The following is a 14,845-nucleotide window of genomic DNA, read 5'->3' as shown; positions in this document are numbered from 1 at the left end:
ATGTGCAGGTAACTTCTCTCCTTTACAAGTTTTTTCTCTCTTCCCTTCCTTGGGAGGACAGTCCCTGCTTTGTCAGACAGCAGACACTCTTTGTGCCTTTAAGATTTAGTTTTAGGATTGCCAGGATAGATTGGTCAGTTCTTTGATTTGATTTGTAGGTAATAGTTTTTCTTGGCCAATTTTCTTTCAAACATTTAGGAGAGCATGTGGAAGCCCACTTGCATATATAGTAAAGACCTATATTTCCCCTAGATACACTTATCCCTCAACGTTTGACCTTTCACATATGGGTCACTGTCAAGAGCATGTTAACGTTTTCCACTCTCAGCAAGCCTCCACTTTCTTATGTCGCAGCAATGTTTTTCAAAATGGAGCACTGTGAAACCCTAAGTTATGCCAGCAGACCTCTCAGGAATGCCAGACCTTGAGTAAGAAGCACATGAAGTTAAATTCTGTTTTTTCACATAAGGTGCTCAATTAGCAGCAGTGACACTATAAACACTCAAACTCTAAAACCAGATGGCATCCCTTGGCTATAAGGTCATTCCTACATGACTCAGAATATACTTATGTTGATTTTAATTCTAAAAAGTCAGAATGAACAAAAACTTTAAAACTTCCTTTGGAACTCATGGACTATTCCTCAACTTTTCTCCCTGCCTCAGAATTACAGGGATTTGGCATGGTGGCTCAGTGGTAGAGCATTTGCCTGGCATGTGTGAGGCCAATTCTCAGCACCACATACAAATAAATAAATAAAGGTCCATCAATGACTAAAAAGAAAAAAAAAGAATTACAGGGATTTATAGATGCTATTTTGAGAAATAATGTATCTTCTTTCCTAACAAGCAAGATCCTTACCTAAGGAAAGAGCAAGAAGCTGGACACAACTTGGGCTGTGGCTCACTTAGTAGGTCAGGCTACACAGAGGAAATCCATTCAACCATACAACTCTTGAGTTAGAGGGCTTTGGCGAGTCTCTTTCTTTCAAGGCCATCTGATTCATGGCTATTGTTGAGATCCCATTGTTGGACAGCTCCCACAAAAGTGATGTCTTCACAGCCAAAGTTGGCCAGAATTTTCACTGATTGGTTGTACTCTTGACATCTGGGATCTTGTTGAATTAAAAAGAAAAAATCCCCAAAGATATTGGGGCAGAGGGCATGTAAGCCAGATTTGAGCTACTGCTGCTGCTGCTGCTGCTGCTGTTGCTGTGTGTGGTGTGTGTGTGTGTGTGTGTGTGTGTGTGTAAGAAGTTCATTGAAGCAGCCAATGAATGTACTGATTTGCTTCTGAAAAATGTACAGATGGGGAGAGATAGGAGTTTAGAGAAGCACAGATGGGAAAGTTTTTTCATTTTGGTTTATCACTGAGCAGAGACCTGGAGTTGCTGTCAAGACTCACAGATGCAAACACAGGGAGGAAGAATGATACAGACACATGACAGGAGGCAGCCAGCAGGCAATGTAGTTCTGCAGGGTTCTGACACATGAGGAATGACACGTACCAAGGGGAGAGCTGGGAATTTCAGCACAAGTATCTGGTTTCCTATGTGAGGCCAGAGCTGGGTGTTCAAGGATGATTTGAAGACCCAGTGATATTTCCAGATGATTTATACAAGCTTCTCCTACCGCCCCCACCCTTACAGAATGAGTCATGTCTCTGTACTTGATTTGCTAAGCCAAGTACTGCTCTCTGAAGTCTTTATGCAGCTTGATCAATTGAGTGATTTTTTTTCTTTTCCTCCTTCTTTTCTTCTTCTCCCCTCTCCCCCATCCTTGGTACTGGTATGCAAATGCTCTACTACTGACCTATATCCCTAGCCCAATTTTGCTTGTTTTGAAATCAATTTTCCTGTTCCATCATTTTTACAAAATGGTAGATAGACTTTATTATTGATATTACCTAATGTATAGTCTCAATTTTGCTTTTGTGGTTCTCATTGGAAAAATTTTATAGAACTCTGAGCACAGTGCACATCTACAGAGTAATCTCCTTTTGAAAATATCTGCTATCCTCTGTCTTTTTATTTTTCATGGCCACCAAATAATGCAGTTGGAGTCCTTAGGATAAACCAATATCACTATGTTATAAGTTTCCTTCTTTGGTCATTAGAATGTAATGGAAAGTGTTTGAAATTTGTTGGCCTTTCAGATGCCTTCAGACGAAACTCAAGAATCACTTGAGTTTAGATGCCAGAAGTATGTTTGAAAAGTATACATTGTCTGGGCATAGTGGCGCATGCCTGTAATCCCAGCAATTCGGGAGGCTGAGGCAGGAGGATCACGAGTTCCAAGTCAGCCTCAGCAAAAGCAAGGTGCTAAGCAATTCAGTGAGACCCTGTCTCTAAATAAAATATGAAATGGGGCTGGGTATGTGGCTCAGTGGTTGAATGCCCCTGAGTTCCATTCCTGGTTATCCCCCTGTACCCAGAAAAAAAAAGAGTATACATGGGATTGGTTTGGCTCTGTATTTTTAGATGAGTGTGGGATTACTTGCCTGGACAACCCAGCTCATTCTGGCTGCTGTTAATAAACTTGGGGTACATCCAGCTGCTCTTGTAGTAGAGAACCCATTGGTTCCCTCACTGGAGGAGCCTAAGGCAGTGGAAAATGTTTCAGTCCATGCCACTATACTTGCTGAGACCTGCTGATGGAAACACTGATCTTTCCTTGCCTGGAATAGGAAGGACAGAGGTTTCTTTAGAGACTTGTGGGCTGTCAAAACCCAACACAACCTTCTTTCTACCAGCACTGCTGTGCCTGTGGCCTGCTATGCCTGTAGCCCTCTTTGGCTGGGAATCCTGCCTTCTTTCCCCATTATCTCACATGGTGAAAAGCAGTTCCACCCATTACTTTTGCATTTGAGTTCTCTATAAAGTCCACTTATTTAATGGAAAATGAGCCAATTTCTAGAATGATGTCTTGAACTAGAAGGAAGTCCTTAGTAAGACGAGTATACCTAGAAAGGCCTTAAAGCCTCTACCTGTGTAAATCCTGCTACTGCCAGACCAATGCCCAGCAGGCAGATGGAAGGAAGGGGAGAACTGTGACTGCAACTCCTACCAGGACTGCCAAATGGCCAGTTAACCTCCCCAGTCCAGAGGTGCATAGGGCATCATCATTCAGCCCTTGAGTCAGAGAGGAAGCTCAGGTCACATTTGTCAAATGTGGAGAACAGGGACTGACTTAACTCTTCCATATACTTTAGTGGACATCCTTCCCATGAACTTACTGTGTTCTGTGGGTGAGAAGCTTAACTGGATAGTTTGCATGATGTTGACATAGGAGCCAGTTGAGGCTGAAGGGCCAAAGTAGGCTTAGTGGGTATGTGGTATATAAACCATCTCTCACTGTTCACAATGCTTCTGCTAGAGGGAGACTGCCGCAGTCTGGCTGGGCACAATTCAGGAGCCACTTGTCAAAAGAAACAAACTTTATTTTTCGAACCACACATGCTAAACAAAACAGCTCCTCAGGAAAAACCCTCAGAGCCCAACAGCCACCACCGGCTTCCCACAAGCCTCTCTCCCAACCACCAGCCTCTCCACCTCCCACAATCCTCCTGCTCTTGAGGCCCATTGGCTGGGTCATGTGGGCGGAGCCAAAATAGTCTCCCAATGAGCAGCTCCGTGGTCTGAAAGGGCGGGGAAACAGCCCAATGAGCATCACCGCAGAGGAGCCAATCAGCTAGATGTTGCTGGGGCCGCTGTGAGCCAATCATCAGCTGGCAGTCTGAAAGTTTGCTGTGTGAGTCTGAAAGTTTGCTGGGGCTGAACTGCTTGCAGAACTTGCCTGGACTATGTATCACTTGTATGCATTGTGAACTCACCTGTATGCATTGTGAACTATCTGTTGGTGCATCGACTTATGGTAGTGTTGGGGTATTTTTACTAATGATGTCATCGGTGGCACAATTTTCCCAAAAGGAGCCGTCAACTGGTTTGGTGTATCTTCCTCCCTTCTGCTTGTAATGATTGTTCAGCTAAAATTTGGGGGCCAACAGAGGTGAGGCAAAGAACCTCCCCCCCCCTCACGGTATAAAGACCTCTCCACAGGTGTGGCTGTATACTGGACCGGTAGTCAGTGACGGGTAAGATCCAATTGCAATGGTACCAACCTAAGACAGGAGGCTGACGCCTTGAGGTCAGCTCATCCAATAATGGGTAAGGACCATATGTACTATTGGACAACCTAAGGCAGGCACGGTCCCTAAGCCACATGGTTGTTGTTTAAACAGAGAGGGGAAGATGTTGAGAGCCACAGCCGAAGGGGCCCCAGCAAACTTTCAGACTGCCAGCTGATGATTGGCTCACAGCGGCCCCAGCAACATCTAGCTGATTGGCTCCTCTGCGGTGATGCTCATTGGGCTGTTTCCCCGCCCTTTCAGACCACGGAGCTGCTCATTGGGAGACTATTTTGGCTCCGCCCACACGACCCAGCCAATCGGCCTCAAGAGCAGGAGGATTGTGGGAGGTGGAGAGGCTGGTGGTTGGGAGAGAGGCTTGTGGGAAGCCGGTGGTGGCTGTTGGGCTCTGAGGGTTTTTCCTGAGGAGCTGTTTTGTTTGGCGTGTGTGGTTTGAAAAATAAAGTTTGTTTCTTTTGACAAGTGGCTCCTGAATTGTGCCCAGCCAGACTGCGGCAAGAGACCATGGGGCTGAGCTAGTGTGTTTTGTTTTTGTTTTTGTTTTATTGTTATTGTTTTTTGAGACAAGTTCTCTCTAAGTTGCCCAGGCTGGCCTCAAGCTTGCAATCCTCCTGTCTCAGCCTCAGGAGCAGCTGGAATTACAGGTGTGTGCTACCACATACAGCTTAGTGTGGTTTACATGATCATAAGATATAAGCATTGTGCCCTGATGTTGATTAAGACTATGATGGCAAGATGCCCAGGGTCTCAGTGTGAAAGTGAGGCTGAGACATTTAAGTGCCTGTGTATTAGCTTCCACTGATCCCCTCCAAGATACACCCACATATGCTCCCTGGGGCTACTTCCCCTTGGGGTATGAGTGTTGACCTCTTGCTCTTCATTTTCTTCTTTCTTCCAATACTTTTACTCAACTCCAGGAAATTTTCTTTTTGAATCACAACTCCAAGACTTGTTTGAAGGGTAAATTGAATTTATTAATGAATCAGAGAAAACAGCACAAAATGACCATGAAAAGCCAAGAAAGATGAATAGGGGTTCACTCTGCCTGACTCTCCTGTGCTTATTGGAATAAAGCCTCCCTGGGTTGAAAGGATGGAGCCCCTTCATGAGGGAAGGCTGGTCCTGCAGGGGGAGCATAGTGTTCCTCTGCTTCTGTGTTATGACTCCAAAACTCTCTCTCCATGCCCTGTGGAAACTTTCCTTCCACTGGGTTATAAGTCTGCTCATCTAAGACCTAAACAACTTAGAAAGAATGTTTTTAAAGACCTTTTTTTTTAAATTTTTAAGCATACTTTTTCACACCTTTGGATTTTATTTTATTTTGTTTGAAGTAGCATATTTAGAGAGAGATTCAAGCCTGACCCATTTTTAATGCTGCTAAACAATCTAGACCTAGGTTTATCCCTTTCACACTCAGAGAGAAAATATTAAGATCTTACATTAGACTTTTCCACATTAGTATGACCATACATCATCTCATTTGATCCTCACAAGAGCCCTGTGAGGTAGGCAGACAGGCATCATGACTCCAGAACACAGAGGACAGAGTTGTAACTGGGAGAGGTGATAAGTGAATTCATGTCCTCTGGCTCCTGGTCCAGGGCTCCTTCCACTCTAAGATGAACTGAGCTCATCATTATGAGCAAAGCAGCCTTTTTGCTTAGAATAAATGAACTGTCCTTTGGGCTTGCACACACAGGCAATTTAAAGTACAGACCTCATCAGAGAGCTACGGAGTAAACACACCTGAGCTCAGTTCAGCGTCAGCATTAGAAGGATGAATAGGACAGAACATGGACATCTTTGACAAGGGTTTCTGCTTGTTTTCTTGATTCTCACCTGGACCATGTTGTATGTTGTAACTTTAAAGCAGCAAAGTCCAGGAGGAGAGTAGCCATTCAAAGGACTTTTTCATCTAGTAATTTATTGATTCCTTCACAAATCCTCTTGAGGTTGGGCCTACAGTCTCCATCTAGACTATAGAGGGTGGATAGGAACTCCACATCAGCAAAGTGGTTGAAGACATGGTTGATGCGCCCATGGGTCCTGGGCGTCAGGTGCCGTTGCACCAGTTCATGAACCAGTTCCTTGCACTCATGCAGGAGCTTGGAGAGCACGTTCTTATCAAAAGTGTATTCTACCTCATAGAAGCTGACCATAGTCATGGCGGTCTGGTTCAACTTCTTCCGGAACTTCTCTACAATAACAACCTCTTCCTGATTGAACTGGTTGTTCCTATAGAGAATCCCAATTTTGATTGCCACCTTGATTAAGTCTTTCATTATCTTGTGGGCTTCCTTCTTGTTGTGGGTGTGCTCTTTGGTGACTTTGTAGAGCTCATCAAAGATCTCACTGCTGGTGTCGTCAATCAACATGTTGACCACAGTTTTGCTTGCTATTTTGCTCAGAATCTTCTTCTGGGCTTGAATGGCAAGACTCTTTGAACTAAACACATCAGAACCTATAGTAAGAAAAGAAAGAAATGTTATAGGAATATGAGACTTGTTAATTATGTTTCTAAAAACTCATGTCTTTATACCATAACTCCCTAACTGAACTCCACACAAGCCTGGTGGCCCCACATTCTCTTCACATGCTGTGCCTCTTTGCCCTTTGGAACCTTCTTAACTATTCTTGTGCTCTTTGCAAGGGAAGTGGTCTCCTCTTGTCCAGGCTACATCTCACTATTTTGGATCTTCAAGCATAAAATCTTTTTTTTTTTTTTTGATTCTACTAGCTCATGGAGAACTCCTACAATTGCTGCCACCATGGAAACATTCAGTTTCACAAATTACACAGGAGCAAATTATTGCATAATGACAGGGATCAGTAGAACCAAAGCAGTAGGCACCAAGGGCCTTCCATGGCCCCAGTAAGCTCTCTCTCCAAAGTCTAAGACTATAGAATCTTTAAGCAACTTGACATCCAAGTGAACCTGACATAGTCAGGATTTTCCCTTCAGCCTCAGAGCAAAGAGAATAAACACATATCATATAGAACATAAAAGGAATGAATTTTGTCTCCTGACCACCCCAAGAAAGCTCTGATTTCCTGATTTATGCTTTTCCAGAGTTTGAGACAAATGTTATTCTTGCCCAGTGTGATCATCCACTGTGGTCTCCAGACTTTGTGTGAATAACTTTTGCTCAAAAAAAAAAATCAAATATGTCCCCCTATGACAAATATTTAGAAGCACTAGGATTTTCAAAAGATTGTGCTGTAAGCTTTCAAGTCAGTAATGGCCCTGTCACTGAAACATGTCTATGTCTCCTCAGGTGATTATTCCAAAAGGAACAATGAAATATAGATGGATCTGTCTTGAAATATAAAAAAAATGAGTCATTACTTTATAGTCACAGCTTCTAAAAACTGCCTAAGAATAAGGTCTGTTATCATTTGGATCTTTAATGTACCCTGAAAAGCCTATGTGTTAGGCAATGCCAGAATATTCAGAGGTGGGATGATGAGATTATGATAGCTGCAATTCATCAGTGAATTAATCCATTCAATAGATTAATAATTTGAATGGACTACTGGGTGGTAAACTGTAGTCTGGTGGGAATGGCTGGAGAAAACAGGTCATTGGAAGCATGCCTTTGGGGACTATATCTTATCCATGGATTCTTGTTCTCTCTCTGCTTCCTGGCTGCCATGACCCTCTGCCATGATGTTCTGCTTCACCTTGGTCTAATTTTTAAAGAAGACCTTGCTGTGCACCCTTTAAATGGACAATAATGGATATCATATCACAATGGCACTTGAATTACTTCATATTTCTGATCTCTAGAAATATACAATGGTGCATTAGTGTTTTAAACCACTAATCTTGTGATAAATTGTTACAGAAGCAATCGGAAATTAATTCAGGTGAGTAGAATTCAAACTTCCTATTTTATTTTTTGAGACAGAATCTTACTGTTGTCCATGCCATCCTTAAATTCCTGCACTCAAGCAATCCTCCTGCCTCAGCCTCCTGAGTAGCTGGAACTGTAGGTGCATGTTCATTTCCCAATATTATTTGATCAAGGAAATCTTTCTGTCTTCTTAGTAGAGCAATCACCTGTCAGGTTTGCCAGCAATCAGGAGTTTCCCAGATAGTGGACTTCACTGACAAATTTGAAAAAGTCCCAGGCAAATTAGGACAAGTTGGTCACTTTACTTTTATTTTTGAAGTATTAGTGATATGTGTATCATTGAGATTAAAAAATGAAGAACAGAGATGCAAAAAAAGAAAACATTTCAGAGAATGGAAGCAGATAATGTTTAATTAATGGGTAAGATGCTTCCAGATACAGCAGGGTAAGCTGTACACTCTACATATTGCCACACTTCTCACCCCTTTCTACCTGCTTTTCAATTTTAGTGTCATGAGCTGGGGGTGTAGATCAGTGGTTGAGGGCTTGCCTAACATATGTGAGGCTTTGAATTTGATCTCCAGCACTGTGATTAATTAATTAAACTAATTCTAGAGTCAATGCTAACCCTTTTTATCCCCTTTAGACCAAGGACTCTTTATTCCTTTTTTTTTCCTATAGTTATTCAGCACTTACTATTAGCTTGATTCTGTATGAAGTATTATGGAAAAATACTCCCAAAAGTATTCAGTTGGGTCTTATTTTGAATATGGTTCTGCAGGGAGGCAAGATATAGATAACAAAACAAAATGCAGAAACATGAAAACAGCCTAAATTAGCATGAGTGGTAATTGTTGGCATGAGCTCTGAGGACTCTGAAGGTAGATTTGAATGTAGGTAGATGGAGACAGCTACAATGTTAGAAAGTAGTTTCTAAAGTCAGGATACAGGCCAGTAATTTTCACCAAGATGGTAAGTCCCTTGGTGGTTTCCCTGATGTTTCCAGTCATCTTTCTTGTAACAAAAAACCCCCAAAACAAAACAAAAACAAATAAACTTATTTTGTACCTACACGTGAATCGGGAGTACAAACTTCTAGGGTGAGAGCTTAGAAGGATCACAGTGTGAACAACATCTCTGAAGACTTAAAGATCAAAACTCTAGAGCAGAAAAACTCAAATGTTATAGATAAACAAAATCACTGGAAAGCTTTTAGGAAAAAAATTCACCACCAACACCAATGATCCTAAGCTGTCACAAGCTCCCTAAGTGATTATGACATGTTAAATGTGCCCCATCATGTATCCTGTGAGTCCTGTTCTGTCCTCTAGGATAGAAGGATCTGTAGTCAAGTTAAATGAGTTTGTAGATGACTAAATATTAAGGCTGGCTCTTGATGGTTCACCATACAAGTAGTTTACTAAGGCTTTGAGCAGTCCTGCGAGAAAGATAGCTGCATGTATGGTTTTATTTAGTCCACTTCCCAAACTTTCTGGAGACACACACACACACACACACACACACACCCCACACATCTTTTACATGTAGAAAATAATGGGAAGGATGAAGAGAAATAAAATAAAGACAGTCTGGTCAACATAACACTTTTAATACCTCCCAAAGATATGTCAGGGCACAGTGGGGAGATGCCACTTCTTATGGTTTGGATATGAGGTATGTCCCCCCTCCAAAACTCTTGTTAATGCAGGAATATTCAGAGGTAAAATGATTAGATTATTAAACTGTAACCTGATCAGTCCATCCTATTTGAATGAACTGACTGGGTGGTAACTGTTGGCAGGTGGGGTTTGACAGGAGTAGGTGGACCACTGAGGGCATTCCCTGAAAAGTTTGTTCTTCCTACAGCCCCTTCCTGTCCTTCTTTTTCTGCTTCTGACCCAACTATGAGATGAGCCATTTTCCTGTGCTCTGGGCCCTTCCACCATGATGTGCTGCATCACCTTGGGCCCAGAGCAATGTGGTCAGCCATCTGTGGACTGAGACATCTGAATCTGTGAGCCCCAAATAAACTTTTCCTCCTCTAAGTTGTTCTTGTTGGGTATTTTGGTCACAGTGATGAAAAGCTAACTAAAATACCACCGTTCCACCATGCACACATGATGTTACAATGATTTGAGGGAGAGGGTGTGCCCTGAGGGGCAGTCCGATTCAGAAGATTTTGCACAAGCAAGGGAAATCTTGGCCTTGCTTCCATCCATCCTTTTGTCTCAGTCTTCTGCAAAGGGACCGTGTTGGTGACCTATAAGGAAGGGATACTGTAGGCAGAGAGGAAGAGCATGAGTTAGGCTTTGAGAGTCAAGGTCAGGAGTATGCTTGGAATATTTGGGGGAATAGGCCTAACTAGTGGACATATGCTTCTTGGTGGAAAATACCAAATATCCAGGATAGGCCTTGGCAAAACTCGTTTTCTCATCCCTGTATACAATCCTGAGGAAAGCTCTTTTGGCTAAGGATAAATTTCTTTTGACTATGTTTGAACAAAAGTTCCCATTCTCTAGCCATGAAAGGTAAGAGATTAAATATGATACTTCAGAGCCTCTAAACATAGAGGTATAAATATGATTATACAGCAATAATATAGCTCCCCTGACATAATGAGACAACATTGATGAAGCTGAAAAATCCATCCTTGTAGAAAGAAATGGAAACTTTCTGAACTAAGATTGATGGGAGAGCTCAAGTAAAGGAATGTGAAGTCAATGCTTTGAAAGTAAGTATCCTTAGGACATTTATAAAAAAAAGGAAAAGTACCAGGACTATGTTGGGAGAATGGTATGACAGGAATAGGGAACTAGTTTAGGGAGACAGAAAGCAAAAGATAGTCTAAGTGGGGACTTCACTGGGACTAGTCTGAGTTACTGCTTTTATAAATGATGTTCATCCAGAGAATAAGTGATGTTTCCATGATTCTAGAAAACACCAACCTTTCTCAGATGGTGAAATGCCACACTGATGGTGATAAACAGCAAGATCTTACCAAGCCGGATGAATGGGCCTAAAAGAAGCAGATGAGCCTGGTAAGATGAGCATGGTAATAACAAGGTAATAGATTTGAGGAAAGATGAAATAAATCATGATTATAGAAGATTATAGCCTCTGAGCTGTCAGCTATCGCCTAGGAGAGTACTTTGAGCCTCATCCAGGATGTGGAGGTGGAGAGGGACCAAGGGACAGCTCTTCTGTCACTCATAGGACTCTGCAACTTCTCTACCTCTATGGTGTGGAAAAAACTTGAATATAAATATGGAGAGTTGTATCAAAATTAGATAGCTTGAAATTATGTGTAACAGCCAGCATACAGACAGTATCACTTGACTTCTGTAAACAGCTTAAGCTGAAGGCAGGAAAGCAAATTAGCTAAAAAATGTTAAGTAGAAGTTAACAGTGGACATGGTATCCAGACAAAAATAACCTGTGATTCTTTATGAGCACCATCTGTCACGACAGAGGACCCAGGGTACAGGGAAGGTGGGAGGGAAGGCCCCAGGTCATGGGGGGCAGGGTAAGACCCTGTGCCAGAGGGAGATCTGTGGTAGTCCATGCTTCTGACTCTCAATCACTTACTTTAAATATTGGGGGGAAAACTTCAAAAAGCTTCCTTGAGATGGAGCAGGCTCACAACTACTTTGAACTTTTAGGAACTATCCTGCTCAGCTGCTTATGCACCCAGAAAAGATGAGTGGTCCGGTTATGTCCCTCATGTTATACCCATCACTACTGATGAGGGGCCAGGAGCTGGAAGCGGGGGTGAGGGCCTCCCCTCTCCCTTCTCATTCATTTCCTTTTCTCCTCTGGGTGAATGATGAGGAAGAGATTGGCTACAGGAGTAATGTAGTTGGCAGGAAGGTATGCCCATGACAAGAAGACATGGTTTCTGCTTTAATTCTTGGTTGTCCTTAAGTAGCAATGGGGACAAGATTATCAAGGAGCCTTGAGTAATGTTTTGAAATGTAAGTGTAACACAGTTGTGGTTTCCAGAAAGACTAACTGAGTTATGGCATCTTCAGGGGAGTCAAACTAGTCAAACCATTTTCCTTCACTAGTATAAAACTGTTATTTGTATACTACTGGAATATCAAAGAAAGAACAGGGAGCTGGAGGAAATAGAATAAAATGAAATTGTTAAGGGATGGTGGGGCCTTTGAGTTAGGGACAAGCAAAAACCTTGATCTCCAACCTCATGGAAAAGTGATCAAAGCTTAGAAGCTCATGAGAAATGTTTTTTGTTGATCTGATCCCTTTCATACTTGAGTAAGATGGTATTTTTGAGGCTTAAGAAAGACATTCAGAGGGCTGAGGTTGTGGCTCAGTGGTACAGCGCTTGCCTAGCACATGGGAGGCACTGGGTTTGATCCTTAGCACCACATAAAAATAAAAAAAGAAAGAGAGGAAGGAAGGTAGGTATTATTTCTATCTACAAACTTGAAAAAAAATTTTTTTAAAAAAGAAAGGCATTCAGAGACATTTAAAATGCATCCACAATATAACTTAGATGAACAAGGAGGGTTAGGGTTAGTCCTTGAGAACTTCTGTTGGTTTGGTCTCTCCCTAACTTTCCAGAAGAGCCTCGCCTGCCTTAAAGACAGATCCTCTGGTGAATGATGAGAAAGGTCTTCTAAGAAGACCTGAGCTCCCCTAAATTTCCATTACCTGCAACAAGAAGAAAGTAGTTTGTGTGTTCTATGGACAGGGACACCATGATTTAAAGGGCAGCTGCCTCCACCAACACCACTGGTGTGGTGCACAAAATGAAAACATTAGAATCTTTATTTATGTTTTATTGTAATGGAGAAAATAAACTTTACTAATATCTAATACAGAGACTGACCCTGGTCCCCATTGGTGTGTGGCATTCTGAAGGAAGAAAAAGTTACCCAGCATGGTATGTGAGTGTGTGTGTGTGTGTGTGTGTGTGTGTGTGTGTGTGTGTGTAGGGGGTGTCTAGCGTATACCTCACTTGTCTGTGCCCTTTTAGAAGTTTTGCTTTATTTCAGCATATGTTTATGTATGCTTGGTTAAACAGGCTCACTGATTATATTATTTAGTTCTAACTAAACTAACCATTGCAAAACAGACTGGTGGTTTAGAAAGATTTCTGTAAGAAACAAAACCAAGGACTGAAGACCATGCATTAATCATGTAAGCACATGCAAACCATGAGGGGATGGCAGAGCTGGTGATTGTGTTCCTCGTGGCAAGAGCTTTTCCACAGCCAAACTATAAGGGAAAAGTAATGGTCTAACCAGATCTGATAAGAGATGAGCCATAAACATTTCAAAATTTTTAATAAGATGATTTGAAATATGGATTTCAAACACTTTTATTTGCCTTGAGTTATTTCCCAAAGGCAATAGGAAGACTTAACAGTTAACAAGACAGTTTTTTGTATTTCATGTTTGAGGTAGGGTCTCACTGTGTTGCTCATGCTGACCTTGAACCTAGGATCCTGCTCCCCGAGTTGCTGGGATTACATTTGTACACCATGGAGACTAGCTTTAGCAAAACAGTTAAATGCGTTGTTATTGATCTTTAGCTTCTCCTTTGGGAGACAGGAAAAGCAATAAAGAGTGGCATGGATGGCTGAGGGAGAGGGATAAGCCAAGGATGATATTGAATGTTTTTTCTAACCAGGAGACTCATTTGAGTAGGGGGACTTTTAGGTGCCATCAACTGAAATAGGCATCTTGGAGAAGCCAGTATAGCAGGAAGATGAATTCAACCTTAGTTGCCAGTGCCCATGGGTGTCTGGGCGGAGATGGGTGCACTATCCTGTTTAATTAGGCACCTTAAATCTCACTCATATGACCCCAAGCTTCCTATTTTCCCATGCAAATGCTAAGAAACAGATGATAAGAAGACAATTTTCCTGAAACAATTATCTAGCTAGGGACCCTGAGGGATAATCAGGCTCTTCCTTCAAAATGGAAATACCTGCTTATCCTATTAAAGTGGGTTCTCTATTCCCTGTAGTTAGAGCCACACTGTATCTTCTTGGAATTCTCTTTCTCCCTTTGTGGCCCACCACAAAACCACCCTTTCTCCACCCAGGTAGAGATTTAAAATTTAGTGTGTACTCTACAGAAAAAATAAAAACCATTATGCATGGAGAAAAAGATAGGGTAGAGAGGCAAAGGCAGGTTTGCCTGCAGGAGGATTGGTGTGGAGGGTGGAAGAAGGAAGGACTGAAATACCTGAGACAAACCCATAACAGAGGGTGTTGCACTGGACCATCATGACTCCTGAGACATGTGGTTAGTCATTTCATCTCCAACTTATGCTTGAGCACCCCCAAATCTTGCCTTTTCCTCAAGCCTGTGAGCAGGCAGAGTTTGGCTTTGCCCATGGTAGATGCTTAGTCCTAGCAATTGATTCATTCAGAGACAGAACTGGGGATGGATGTGTTTGTGGGGATGGGGCATGGTGGACTTTCTTAGTTATACTGAACGTTTCAGCATGCTAAGCAAGAACATATAAAAGCAGCTATAGTCAAAACAGACATTTCTTATAGGAAAGGAGATTCAGATATCTTCAGAAACCTTACAATGAGTAATCGCCCTTGAAAAGCAGCACTAGACAGTAAGAAGAAGACCAAGGGTTTTTTCATTCTTCTTATCTTTCAATAACATATTGAAGAGAGACTGGCAGAGATAGTTGTGAAAACTTTTAGTTCATTATCTCATTTGGTCCTCAACCTCTCAGTCAAACACCTATCAGCACCAAGAAATATGTAACTCAGCTAAGGATAAGCTAGAGATAAGGATCAAAACCACAATTTGTTTAACTGTTTTGCTAAAGCTGGTCTTAATGGTGTAAAAATGTAATCC

At 42.0% G+C, this 14,845-nt stretch overlaps 1 protein-coding gene across 1 annotated transcript in view; it reads right to left on the bottom strand.

Annotated features, from left to right (window-relative positions):
* Positions 1–5,095: 5,095 nt before the first annotated feature.
* Positions 5,096–14,845, bottom strand: part of Tnfaip8l3 (TNF alpha induced protein 8 like 3) — a 35,680-nt gene continuing 25,930 nt past the window's right edge. The window contains exon 2 of the mRNA XM_005316565.5: positions 5,096–6,607. Coding sequence (XP_005316622.1) covers positions 6,045–6,607 — 563 coding nt within the window. The 3' untranslated portion in view covers positions 5,096–6,044. The remainder of the gene's footprint in view (positions 6,608–14,845) is intronic.

This window comes from Ictidomys tridecemlineatus, chromosome 5 (assembly GCF_052094955.1).
Source record: "Ictidomys tridecemlineatus isolate mIctTri1 chromosome 5, mIctTri1.hap1, whole genome shotgun sequence".
Taxonomy (NCBI): domain Eukaryota; kingdom Metazoa; phylum Chordata; class Mammalia; order Rodentia; family Sciuridae; genus Ictidomys; species Ictidomys tridecemlineatus.
This window is presented reverse-complemented; position numbering and strand designations above follow the sequence as displayed.